The sequence below is a fragment of the Petaurus breviceps genome, unplaced genomic scaffold (assembly GCF_028583685.1).
Source record: "Petaurus breviceps papuanus isolate PSGF00001 unplaced genomic scaffold, PetGlider_PUasm1.0 91133, whole genome shotgun sequence".
Lineage (NCBI taxonomy): Eukaryota > Metazoa > Chordata > Mammalia > Diprotodontia > Petauridae > Petaurus > Petaurus breviceps.
In genome coordinates, this window is record NW_027187419.1 from 5,817,458 (window position 1) to 5,829,687 (window position 12,230).

At 45.4% G+C, this 12,230-nt stretch overlaps 1 protein-coding gene across 4 annotated transcripts in view; it reads right to left on the reverse strand.

Moving 5' to 3' along the window:
• Nucleotides 1-2,494: 2,494 nt before the first annotated feature.
• Nucleotides 2,495-12,230, reverse strand: part of NCAM1 (neural cell adhesion molecule 1) — a 476,276-nt gene continuing 466,540 nt past the window's right edge. For 3 of the 4 annotated variants that reach the window (XM_069079784.1, XM_069079785.1, XM_069079786.1), the window contains 3 exons: nucleotides 9,702-9,909; nucleotides 8,959-9,075; nucleotides 2,495-5,442 (listed from right to left, as the gene is read on the reverse strand). In XM_069079784.1, the coding sequence (XP_068935885.1) occupies nucleotides 5,322-5,442; nucleotides 8,959-9,075; nucleotides 9,702-9,909 (446 nt within the window). In that variant the 3' untranslated portion in view covers nucleotides 2,495-5,321. Of the gene's footprint in view, nucleotides 5,443-6,845; nucleotides 7,644-8,958; nucleotides 9,076-9,701; nucleotides 9,910-12,230 lie in introns of all 4 variants that reach the window. The other variant, XM_069079789.1, reaches the window with a different exon arrangement.

Below are 12,230 nucleotides of genomic sequence, written 5' to 3' on the forward strand. Positions count from 1 at the left end.
CAACCAACCAGCCTTCTAGGGAAGAAGCATTTATTAAATCCTACCTATGTGCCAGGTCAAAGTGCTCTAGGAATATTTGAAGGAGAGTACTAATAAATCTGGAAGGGGAGCAAGAATCAGGGAAGGCTTCATGGAGAACGTGGGCCCTGAGCTGAACCTTGATGAAATATAAGAAATCTCAAAGGCAGAGATGAGGAAAGGGCATAATGCATAGACTGAAGGCAGGAGACTATTGATTCACAGAATTTCTGAGGTTATCTACTCCAACCTGCATCTGAACAGGAATATGCTGTACAATATACCCAACAGACCCAGCCGCTGCCTGAAGGCCTCCAGGCAGAGGGTTCCCAGTTCAAGCTCTGGGGCACAGAGACTTGGGTTGGAATGTAGAGTGTGTAAAGAGAATGTCTTTGGATCTTGTGCTTGTCTCCTGGGTCCTGTTCTGCTACTACTTTCATACCTTCTCTGTTCCTGGAAAGGTATAATCAGATAGTAAATGCTGATGAGTGTTTATAGACTGAGTTATATACTTACAAAATGCCTCTCCAGGGATATTTTCATTTTACAAGGGAATTCTTAGTGACTTGAAGCCTTCCCAAAGACCCAGAGAGAGGTTTTTCTAAGGGTGGAATTCCTGGCTCTTTGATAGGCTTATAGAGGAATGTTTTTAGAGTGTGCCCTTTAAATTATAACACAAAAGTCAAGATCTTTGCAGCTGATATTTTCCTTCATAACTAACTATTGGTGTGGCCACAGATGAAACTGATTAAAGTCCTTCTCTCTGAATACCCAAGGTCAGCGGGGTGAATGTAGGCCTTGTCTTCATAGGCCTCCCCCAACCTGTGATTTCTTTAGTGTGGGGAACACCTCCTTTCAATTCATATCACCGATTCTGCCACTTAAAAAGATTCCCAGGGGCACTGAGAGGTTAGGTGGCTGGCCAGGATAATCCATTTATTGTGTGTCAGAAGCAGACTAGACCCTGGTCTCTAAGTTATCTGTCCATATATACTAGACTTGTCTCTCAATTTATAAGTTATCCTGGAAAACTGATGTCTCTATACCCTGGGCATTCCTGGGTCATCCTACCCTGAGTGGCAACAGGCACATGGTTGAGATTCAAAGAACATGGCTAAATCTGCAGTTGTGACCAAGTCAGATCTCTTTAAGCATCAATTTAACAGGGCATTAGGGCAGGTACACAGCTATAGGGGTGCAATCACTCCTTGGGTAGTCTGGTTGAGGGTTAGAGGGAGGGTGACCCAGAGTGGAAGAGCCCAGGAAATTCTATCCAAACATAAACAAATCCTGTCACAGAGAGAAGCTTTGTTCTGTCTGCCAGCAAAGGAGTGCATCTTACTCACAGAAACAGAAACCCTAGAGACAGTGCTTGAGACAGACTTTTCTTCTGTTTCTCTGGAACTGTCACCTGGGTACCTGCCTTTACATATGGAGGAGAACCATGAGAGGACTTTGAAACACAAAGACCCTGGTAGCTGAATGAAGTTTTGCTGTCTCAGGGAAGAAATGTCCCCACCCCCAGAAAGGTTGGGCATTTATAGTACAACAATCTTTGCTGATGTAGGTACCCTCTTATCAGTCCATACATTCAGTGGGAGGGTGTCAGAACATATCCCAGGGACAACTGAAGTATATGTCTAGGAAGATTTGCTGGCTTCTCCAGTAATCTTCACCTTTCATAACAGAGAGAATTAGCTCACCCGATTCTGCCAAAGAGAGCCATATTTCAGATCCCACTCACACAAAATTTCAAGTTAAAACAATTTATTTTCCTTCTCACTAAGTCCAGTTGGGTAAATGGGGATACGTTTTGGGGTTGAGAGCTAGCTGACAGGGAGAGAGGCTCTTTCATCCAATTCACTGTTAAAATGAAAAAAAAAAATTTAAATTAAATTAAAATTCACTTCAAGTGCAGATCATTATTCTAATTAGCAGTAATGACTTTCTGCTCCCCTTTGTGGATGTGAAGTTAGTACTATCAAGGAATAGGAGAATTCTAAACTATTATCCAGAGAAAAATGTGTCTAACTTGTACAAAAAGGACCTACAAGAAAGACATTGAGTCTCGCTAAGCCCCTTAATAAACACCTGAGCCGTTTCTTCATTTCATACATGGGAGAGAAAAAAAAAATCAGGATTTGACTGCAAAGACTTTTTTTTTAATTTTTATTGAACACAAGTATTCTGACAGAATGCAAAGTCAAAATTCTCAGTTAGTACTCAGTATTTACACCAGTGAGAATGGAAATAAAGGTGGTGTCAATGTTTCACTTGGTAAAAAGTTTTATAACAAGAGAGAAGGCCCCCAAAGTAGGGAATGCTGGGTAGGGATGTTAATGGAGTTCTGAAAACCACTATCCAAACAGCCTAGAGCGAAAACCTGGGATTTGGAAGGCTCCATAGAAAAGTGTGAAAATATAGTTCCACTTTGCAAGCTGCACTCCAATACACCATGGTCCTTTCTGGATTTGTGTGGCCTGGGGTGTTGAGTGATTGCTCCACTGGTAGAATTTGACCACTGATGAGTGTTTATGCAAATACATATGCATACACATACACATGTATAAACACACATTGAAAAATGGATAAAGTTGGTCCCTCCTTCAAAGGATTAAGAAAATTAAGACTAAATTGTTCTGTGGAAAAAAAAAAAAAGATGGATACCATGGAAGGAAAGTAATTCCCTCTGACGCTAGAAGTATTAAAAAAAGGAACAAAAAAAATAACAACAACAAAAGAAACTTTGAGAGGTGAGACATACCTATGTGTAAGGGGAGAAGCAGATCATGACTGCTGTAATTAATGGGACTGGTGGTAGGTAGATCCAGCTCCGGGTACCTCAGTTCTCCCATATCAGAGGTGATTCTGCAGGCTAGCTGAGTGCTAAATATGCCTCTGCCTGTTTCTAGCCATCAGCATGTGACTTCCACTTACTCACTTTAATTAGTAATCGCCCTTTGAGGTATAGAATGGTGTTGGCCAAGTGGGCCAAAGCCATCAGCATCATCTGACAAGGGAATTGGTTCCCCTGGCCAATTCTGGTGGCCTAACATATTCCTCTATGATCTCAGGGCAATTCTGGGTCTTTCCTTTTTGACTCACAAGCCCCAACTCTCTCAATCTGCTGGACATCTTATGCCTCTTCTACTATTACTATGCTTATTTTCTGAAGGCCAATGCATTTAAAACGTACACTTATGCAAGCCCTAGTGACAGGAACAGGCCAGGGTTGTGTATAGGGGGCCTCCATTTCCATCCCCAGGAGCTGAAAAAATGCAACAAAACAAAACGAAAGAAAACAAAACTAGAAAATCCCACAACCCAACTGAAAAAAAAATTAAGAGCACCCCACATTTAGCAAATGACAAGACCATTGCTTTTCACAGTTTGAAATCATAATCTAGCATTGCCACTGTTTAGACTACAGAATTGGAAGTACACTAGAGAGTGTGGCTTTAATGGAACGGGCTCAGATGACAGTCTCACCACCCTAACCTCTTCCCTTATCATACCTTAGGAAAGGAATGCATGCCGGAGTATTGGTTTTTGTTTACTTATAATCACCATCATCATTATTATTTAATTTTCTTTGTTTAAAGGCTTCTGTTCCTTTTAAGAATTATTTTATTTCCTGAATAATTTTCTGAACTATCTTCTACACCTTCCACAACCAAACTATGTTGAAGTTTTATTTCAATACTATGACAAAAACACGTTTCACACTAAAATATTCACGCATCCACAGTGCACAAGCTTGCAGTTCTAAAGTAGAATGAGGAAAAAAAAAAAAGAAAAATTTCTATACAAAGGGCTGGTCTTACCCTTCTCCCCTCCCACCCCCTTTTAAAGTTTCTTTATATCCCCCCCTCCCCAACTCAGTTCCTAATCCAGGAGAGTTGTATTAATGAATCAGGACAGCAGATCTCACAGGTGCTGTCCAAGTGAACAGAAGGCCGATGTTGCTTTACTTCGACAGATTTCCAAAAAAAGACACCAATTCCCTGAAGCACACATGCTCTTCCGCTCAAATCTAGATTTATGGGCTAAAAAGTAATTGTTTGCATATACCTTTTCATTTGGTTTTCTAAAAAAAAGAAAAAGGGGGGATGGTTGGGGTTAAAATGTGTTTGCCAAGACCAGCCCCAACTGTACAATCTCCGCCTCACTTAGCAAAACCTAGGGAGAGTCATCCAAAAAAAGGATCAGAATGCCTGGAAAAGCAGACTCTGCCTCTTGGATGTGGCTAGTGGGTAATCAGCAAGCAGCTTGGCCCCCCCCCCAAAACCAAAAGCAAAGAGCCAGAGAAAATCTGGTTTTTACCCAGATTAGCCAAAGGTAGAGGAAGAAAACAAAAGAGTGGGGAACAGCTACTGTCACATTCAGATTTTGAAAAGTCTCCCTGTGTCAAGCAAGTGTGCAAAGAACTTACTACCTCTAGACTGTATCCAATATGTTAAAAAAAAAAAAAAGAAAGAAGGTAGCTATTTTATGTGGACATTAAAACGCAAACCAAAGTCAAACATTTCTTGATTTGTAAACACTGGAAAATAAAGTTGGCAAAAAAAAAAAGAAAGAAAAGAAAAGTCTGAATACTGCAAATTGAAATCTACCCCCAGAAGCTGCAATTTGGCATTCTTCCTACAAAACGAGTCTACTCGGGAACTGAATTCAGCTAGAAAGGGTGACACACTTTGCATACTGAACAGATACAAAGTGAACAGAAATTATAACTTATTTATGAGGCTTTACATAGTTCAAACTCGACTGAAAAGTATAAAAATAAATTGTGGACTTTGTTCATTCGGTTAGTCATCGTGCCTGAAGAAAGTACTTCTCTGAAGCTGCTCGGGTGCTAAATCCGAGAAAGCAAAGTATCGTCTTCCTAAACCTAGATTTGTTCTGAGCTTCCTAGACTCTTAACTCGGTGGGGTTTTTGTTGTCTGGTGGATTGTTTTTGTTAATGATTTCAGGGAACAGTGTCCTAGTTTGGCTGTGGGCTCAACCTTTTTTTTTTCTTTTAAATTTCCTTACAAGTGAGTGCACAACAAAGGGATCCTTTTAACAAACCTACAAAAAAAAAGAGATCCCAATTTGTTTACTTATTTGTCTGATTTTTTGATTTTTTTTAAAGGCAAAAGACACTAGAGGAATGAGATGTGTGTGAGTGTATGTGTGAGTGTGTGTGTGTGTGAGTGTGTGTGTGCGTGTGTATGCGTTTGCGTGTGATGCTAGAAATGTTCCGGGGAAGTGGTTCTGTCACTTTTTAATTTGATGTTTGCTTTTTGATTTCCCGTCACTGATCACGCTTTGCTTTCGTTTCCATTTGTTTGTGTGGCTTCGTTGGGGACCGTCTTGACTTCTGCTGGAGCTGGCTGGGTTTCTGTCTCCTGGGGCGCAGACTTTCCTTCTACCGGGGCTTTCCTGCAGAAAGTCAAGAAAACAGAGCTGGTCAGTGGATGCTTGGGCAGTTCTTGTCCCCATTAGCAGGCAGCCAGGGCTCCCTAGGAAGTTCCAGTTTGAGGTCCTAAGCTTAATGCCAAGGGTTCTTTCATCAGAAGAGATAGGTGAAAAAGGCAGCCCATTTCTGAGACTCTTTATCTGGTCCCAAACAGTTGTCAACCCCAAGCCTTAGGGCTGGTGATGGTGCAATAATTCCTAGGAAGGAAGGGCTGGGTACTCAACATGAAGACTCCCGCAGACTTACTCGATGACACTATGTTTGCTAGGAAATGCACAGTTAATAATGCTGTGATGACCTTCCCACCCTTGGGAAAACACCCTTGTGTCTCTGGGTAAGGACTCTGTTTGGGGGCTTTCCTGGGCCACTTGGCACCTGTGGTGCTGCTGTGTGTCCCTGGGAGGGCCCCATCAAAGGTCCTCAAGTTGCCCTGGTTTAGCATGAGTGCATAGGGCCATTTGGATCCTGTACACACAGATGCTGAGCTCATACAAATTGGGTTGTAGCCTGTGTTCACAACACTAGCTACTCACCACAGGGACCTCTCCAAGGGCTAAGGTGGGGGGACTGAATGTTCCCATGCTCCCCATCTCTAGGGCAAAGGAGATACTAGAAGCAGGCAGTTTGTAGGCCTCAGGAGATCTCAGAGGCACAAGGAGCTGAGGGGAGAGGCCTAAGTGCACTCCTGGGGCATGATTCCACCATGGCCTAAGCTTGACCACCTATCCAGCACTTAAGCTCCATGTGGCGAAAAAAGCTCTCCCTGGTGCACAAAAGCACCATGGCTGCCCAGCTCTTGGCAGCCTTAAGTGGTCTTACTGTTCTACTCCCAAAGAATCAGGGATGAGAGGAAGAGCTTGGTCTGACAGTGATGATATTAGGCTCCTGGGGAGGAAAATGGAGGTATCGGAATCTTTCTTGGCCTTTTTCCTTTTATAGGTGTGACTTCTGGTTGGGTCCCCAGGAGATGCTAATCTTTCCTTGCCTGCTAGGGTCCTGGGTGACCTTGTTCTGCTTCCCCAGAGAGCAGAAAAGAATTTGGAACCTTCTTGCCAGGAAGATATTGCTTCCCCATCCAGAAAACAGAGAAGCTGCTTCCAAAAATTTAAAGATAAAACATAATTAATGTCGCCTAATTAGTGATCAAGGGGCTGCTCTCAGGGGCCTCCCCATCTCTTTTCTCCCCACCCTTTGCCTCAATCAGTCCTCTATGAGCTAGCTAACTGTTTCCTTCTCCCTTCCTCCCAGAATGAACTGAGAAAACACCAAGGTTAGTGGGAAGGCACATCTAACAAGGAGGACACAGTACAGCACCAACGCACAACACCACAGGATATAATCGACAGCAGATTAAGAGAGGCCATACTCGGTCTTTGTTGGTGCAGGCGACACAGAGTTGTCTGCAGGGGAAGAAGCAAGCTCGGGAGCCTGCCCACTCGCTGCAGGGGCGGGAGCAGCAGAGCCCAGGGCTGCAAAGACATCCTTTGCAAGGTCAATCTCTGGGGTCTTGAAGGTCCCTTCGTCCATTTTAAAGTCCTCGCCCTGGGAGGGTTTTGCAGTGTTGACGGAGGCAGCTTCACTCTTCGGGCTAGTGAGGGTCGTGGCTGCCTCTGTCGGGCTCTTCACGGTGCTGGGCGGAGTGGGCTCCGGGTCTGGGCCTTTGGTGGTGGCTGGCTCCTGTTTGGCCTCGGGGGGCTCTGAAACAGCAGCCAGGGGACTAGTAGAATTGGTAGGGGTTGGAGCTGGGACTGCCTTATTCCCAGGAGGAGTCTTGGAGGCCTCTGCCACGTTGGTGGGGGCGCTGGGGCTGAGGACAGCCCCCTGGGTGGCCAGAACATTAGAAGACAAATTGCTAGCTGCAGGAGTTGGGGTTGGGGTATCGCTCAGGTCAACAAGGGGGGCAACTTTGGGGGCTGATGCAGGTGGTGGGGAGGGGGCAGCCACTCCTGGGACTTTAGAGGGAGTGGCCTGGCCAGCTGGCACTGAATTGGAATCCGGAATGGCAGTGGCTGGAGGGGCAATGCTAGAAGTCAGGGTTGTGGTCTCACTGGTGGGGCTGTTCTGAGCAGTGGCAAAAGTTTCGGTGATAGTGTCAGAGTTAGTGGTGATGGTGGTGACAGAAGGCAGCATGTCCTCGACAGTGGCTGTGGTGTCAGCTGGCAGCCTGTGGGGAGGACAGGAAGTAGAAGAGAACAGACAATGAAGCCGAGAGACGTGACGGAGAGCAGCAGAGCAGAGCCAAAGCCGAGGAGAGAGGGACACGAGGGGTAGGGCATGCTGTCATACACAGGCACACATGGAAACGAGGAGAGAGGAGGCACACCCCCAGCAGGGCGGGAGAAAACAGAAAGAGACGACAGGCGGCAGGAGCAAACGGGGCCTGCGCCCCCCTTCCGAGGAGCAGCAGTCATAGCTCCTTTCCTCTTCCTTCCACCTAATCCTGCCAGGCTCCCACTTGCTTAGGCTAGGCTGGCTCTGGTTCCTTTCTGCATTGGGGTTCATCTCATGGGGTCGTTGGGCTTTTCTTGATCTGCTTAGCCCTAGGAATGCCCCTCAAGCTACTAGCCAAGGATGGGGAAGCCCTGAGAGCTAGGTTTACCACAGTGAGTAGGGGTCTGATTGGGAACAGAGGGGAGGGGAAGACAGGGAGGAGGGAGCACAGCAGCACATCAGATACCTCTACTTATTGATTGGAAATAAAAAATCAGATGCAGTCAGATGTTGGAATCCAAGTAAACCAGGAAAATCCCTAAATGGCCCATGGCACTGACAGTATTACAACCCCTGAAACCAAATTCCATTTAGCCTCTCAGTATCCCAGACACCCACCAGCAGCCACATGTACTAACATCTTGAGTATTCATTCCTGGCTGTAATGGGGTCTCCAACTGCCTCAGTCCAGAGAAGCAGGCGAGATTTCCTCCACGATTCAACTACCTTGGACAGAAAGGCCTTCCCATACCAAATTACCTTGTATTCATTTAACATATACTTGTTTATTTGCATGTTGTCTCCACCAATAGAATGTAGGTAGGGATTATTTCACTTTTGGTTTGTATCTCCAGGGTCTAGCACAATGCACTCAATCCAGCAGGTGCCCAATGAACGTTTGATTGATTGGTGTAACATTGGAGGGATGCCTCTGCTTCCTTGTTGGGCAGCTGCTGCAAACCAGCTCTCCCTACCCATCCAGAGCAACCCACTGTTGATCTTCAAAGTTAACTTTCTCCCACTTTCCTGAGAGGTCAGGTTGCTAAGGAGAATCAGGGGTCACAGTTGACTCTGGGTAGGTGCTTTCTCAATCAAATGGCCCTTGTAGTTAAAAGTGTTTAACTTCCAGCCTAGTGAGAATTGCTGTTTCTAGTGTGCCTAGAAGATGTTGCTGGGGACGGGTGAAGAGCAGGAAATCAGGAAAATCTGTGGTCCTGTACTGGAACCCCAGGCCCCACCCATGCTCCCCAGGTCCCCTGCCCACATACTCTGGTTCTGTCAGTGGTGTTGTCTCATTTGGCTCTGTGTGTTTCCCTCCATCGTGGTTTGGGGTCCGCTCCTCTTCTGTCCGCACCTCTACTATGGGCTCCTTGGACTCATCCTTCCTGTAGAGAGAAATTGCCTGTTAGATCCCAAGACACCCAGCACTAGGCAGGGGGGAGAGGATTTTGATCCAGAAACTAGTTTAAAGCTAGAGAGAACTGAGTTTCTCTCTTAGCTAGCTGAATTAGGTAAAGACATTCTGAGAATGGGCTAATGGGATCCCAATTTCCCTCTTTCTTTGCCCTCAGCCTGGTCCAATTCCTCTTTCTAACTTTCTAGGTGGAGAGGCAGCGTGGAGTTTCTGCTGCTTGAAAAGAGATTCAGTCTCTCCAGACCTTAGAGATATGGGCTAAATAGCCATGACTGGCAAAGGCCATGACCTCTTTCCTCTTGGTTTCTCTACAAACTTTTTTCCTTATGCCTCTTCCTCAGAATTAGGGTAGTCTTTGTACTAGCTATAAGACTTTAGGCGATCATGTAACTTCTCTGGGGCTCAGTTTCCTCATCTGATAAATGGGGAAGGTCATTTCCATTTCAACGTTCCAAGATGGGTCTAGAACAGGCCTTATTCACCCCATTTCCACAGAGGAAAAGCTGAGCCCAGGAGAGGGTACAATGACCTGTTCTCAAAAGAAAGAAAGCCCTTGTTAAGCCATAGCCCTCTGCCAGGGTGGGTGTGGCTACTCACGAGAACGCAGCTTTGCCTTCCTCCATGTCTTTTCCTTTGGCTCCTGGGCCAGCTTTGCCACACAGGTTGACAGCAATGCACATGAGCAAGCCACACTTGTTCAGGAAGTAGCAGGTGATGTCCACAGCCACCAAGAGGAGGACAAAGATAACAATGAGGATACCCACAATGGCACCGGTGCCCAGGCTGGTGGTGGGGCTGCCATTGGCTTGAGAGACCAATCAAGAGGCGGAGAAAGGAAAAAAATAATGGCTGATGGTTAATGGATGGTGAAAGCCAGATGCCCCCCAACCCTGAAAATCAGTCCTGGTGGGGTCTGTATGATAAATACAGGAGACCAACTGTCAGAGGTACCTTTGCCCTCTAGTGGGTATTGGACAGCTAGACATCATGACTTCCTTCTTATCAGGCATCAGGGAGGTCAGAGTGGCATGACCCTAATTCACAGGGGCAAGACTCAAAATCAGTGGGGCTTCACTATTTGGGAATAGAGCTGGGATCAAAAGTCTTATCTCCTCATTTGTTCTCCTGTCTTACTCAGCTTATCCCACTGTTATCATTGGTTAAAACTAGTTTTAACTTCTTCTATCTAGAAGTCTTCGGACAGAGCCCTTACTCTTCCACAGTTTAGTAGCCTTAGGTTGGACCGTGTGCCTGGGGGGCTCACACTGAGCCTGTTGGCTTAATCCCTGAGGCTTTGCTTGCTCACCCTGTGGGTATATAGTGCACAAGGTGGAGTTTGCTGAGGGCCACAGAGGGCATTTCTTTAAGACTTCTTCCAGTGGGTGCCATTCAATATCATGGGCATAACTAGGTCTCACAATAATTTGTCCTTTCTTCTCCTATTTAGGAAAAGTCCATAGGATTCAGTAGCAGTAGCTTCTCCAGACCCTATGGTTTCCAAGGTCTCAGGCTCTGAGGGTTTGAGGGGCAGGGGGAGAGGCACCGAGGGTTCTGTTAATACTCACCATTTGTGAACTCAGGCTTGGCTTGGCTCAGATTCCAGTGAAAGTGAACATGCTCATACAGAGGGAAGCCCATGCCCTCATCAGACAAAATATACATGCTTCCATAGATGAACCATCACTCAGGCACCTCATTCATTCTCAGGCACTCCTAGATTTGGCCAGGCTTACCTCCAATGAATCTGCTTCCCAAAGGCCTTTCCCGCTACTTGGCATTCATCTCCCTCCTCATCTTTGTAATCCCTTAAAAGCACAGATCAAATCCCATCTCCTACAGTCTGCCTTTTATCGCCCCAGTTGTTAACTCTTTAAATTACTTTGTATCATTCTTCTATTTTATTTTTGACTAGATCCATTAACTTCATCAGTGTAGGGAGCACCTAGGGAGCCCTTTCTCTTCCAAGCAGACTAATACTTCCTCTGCAATGTATAGTATTAGGGAGGCGACTGGGGTCCTTGAAGGTGGAGGGACTTGCCCAGGGAGGGTCACACCGTCAGTGTAAGAGGCAGGAATATGTCATTTTATATACGTGTATGTGTGTGTGTGTGTGTGTGTGTATTTAGGACTTTTGTTTTTGCTTCTGTGCCCCCAATACCTCGCCATTGAATTCCTAAGTCCTTGGGGCTTTGGTCTCTTATTTGTCATCAGAGAAATCCCCATCATTTACCTCTATGGTTATCTTTCTCCTGACTTCCTCACACTTGTCATTTCTACAATGTCAATATTTCAGGTACCTGGGAAAGCCTTGCCACCATGTCCAATTTCAACCTGACCCTGTTTGGGGGATGAGTCAATAAGGGAAGGAATAAAAACCATATAAGTTGACTCTGAATAAATGGTGATGGTAGAAAAGGATGATGGAATTCAGAGAAGTAGAAAATACTTTCTAAAGAAGAAAAAAGGTTTTCTGGAAAGATTGTGGCTACAAACTTCCCTTCCTTGTCCCCACTGATCCATAGCTTCAAAGACTCGAAGAGCTAGAAGTTTACTTAGAGTATATCCATTCAAACTGGTATCTGAAGGAATCCATCCCCTCTATAGCACCTACTCTTTGTGTGAAGATTTCAAATGGTGGGAAACCCATTATCCCCTAAATCAGTTCATTTCACTTTCGGACAGCTCTAATCATAATTTTTGATATTAAGTTGAAATCTGTCTCTCTCTGCCACCCATTATTTATTTCTTCCCACAGGGCCAAGTAGAACACATTTTAAACATTCTCGTCCATATGACATCCTTTCACATATCTGAAGATACCTGCCCAGGTCAAGCCTGCTCCTTGAAGGTGAGAGCAAAGCAGGGGATAAGTCAGGAGCTGCCTAACAGCTGTAAATATTGCCATGGCCCCTGCCTCAATCAACATCCCCAGTCCATTATTCCTCTTCAGACTTGCCAATATGCCCAGCAGTATTCCAGTCATCCATCACGTAGGATAATGAAATGAACACACAGCCCATGGTACTTGGCACCAGAGGTGGGGCTATATATCTTCCCCTTTTAATGTAGTCAAAGTTCCTGTGGGGACTATTCAGTTCACAGCAGACTCCTCCACTCTGACTCTGG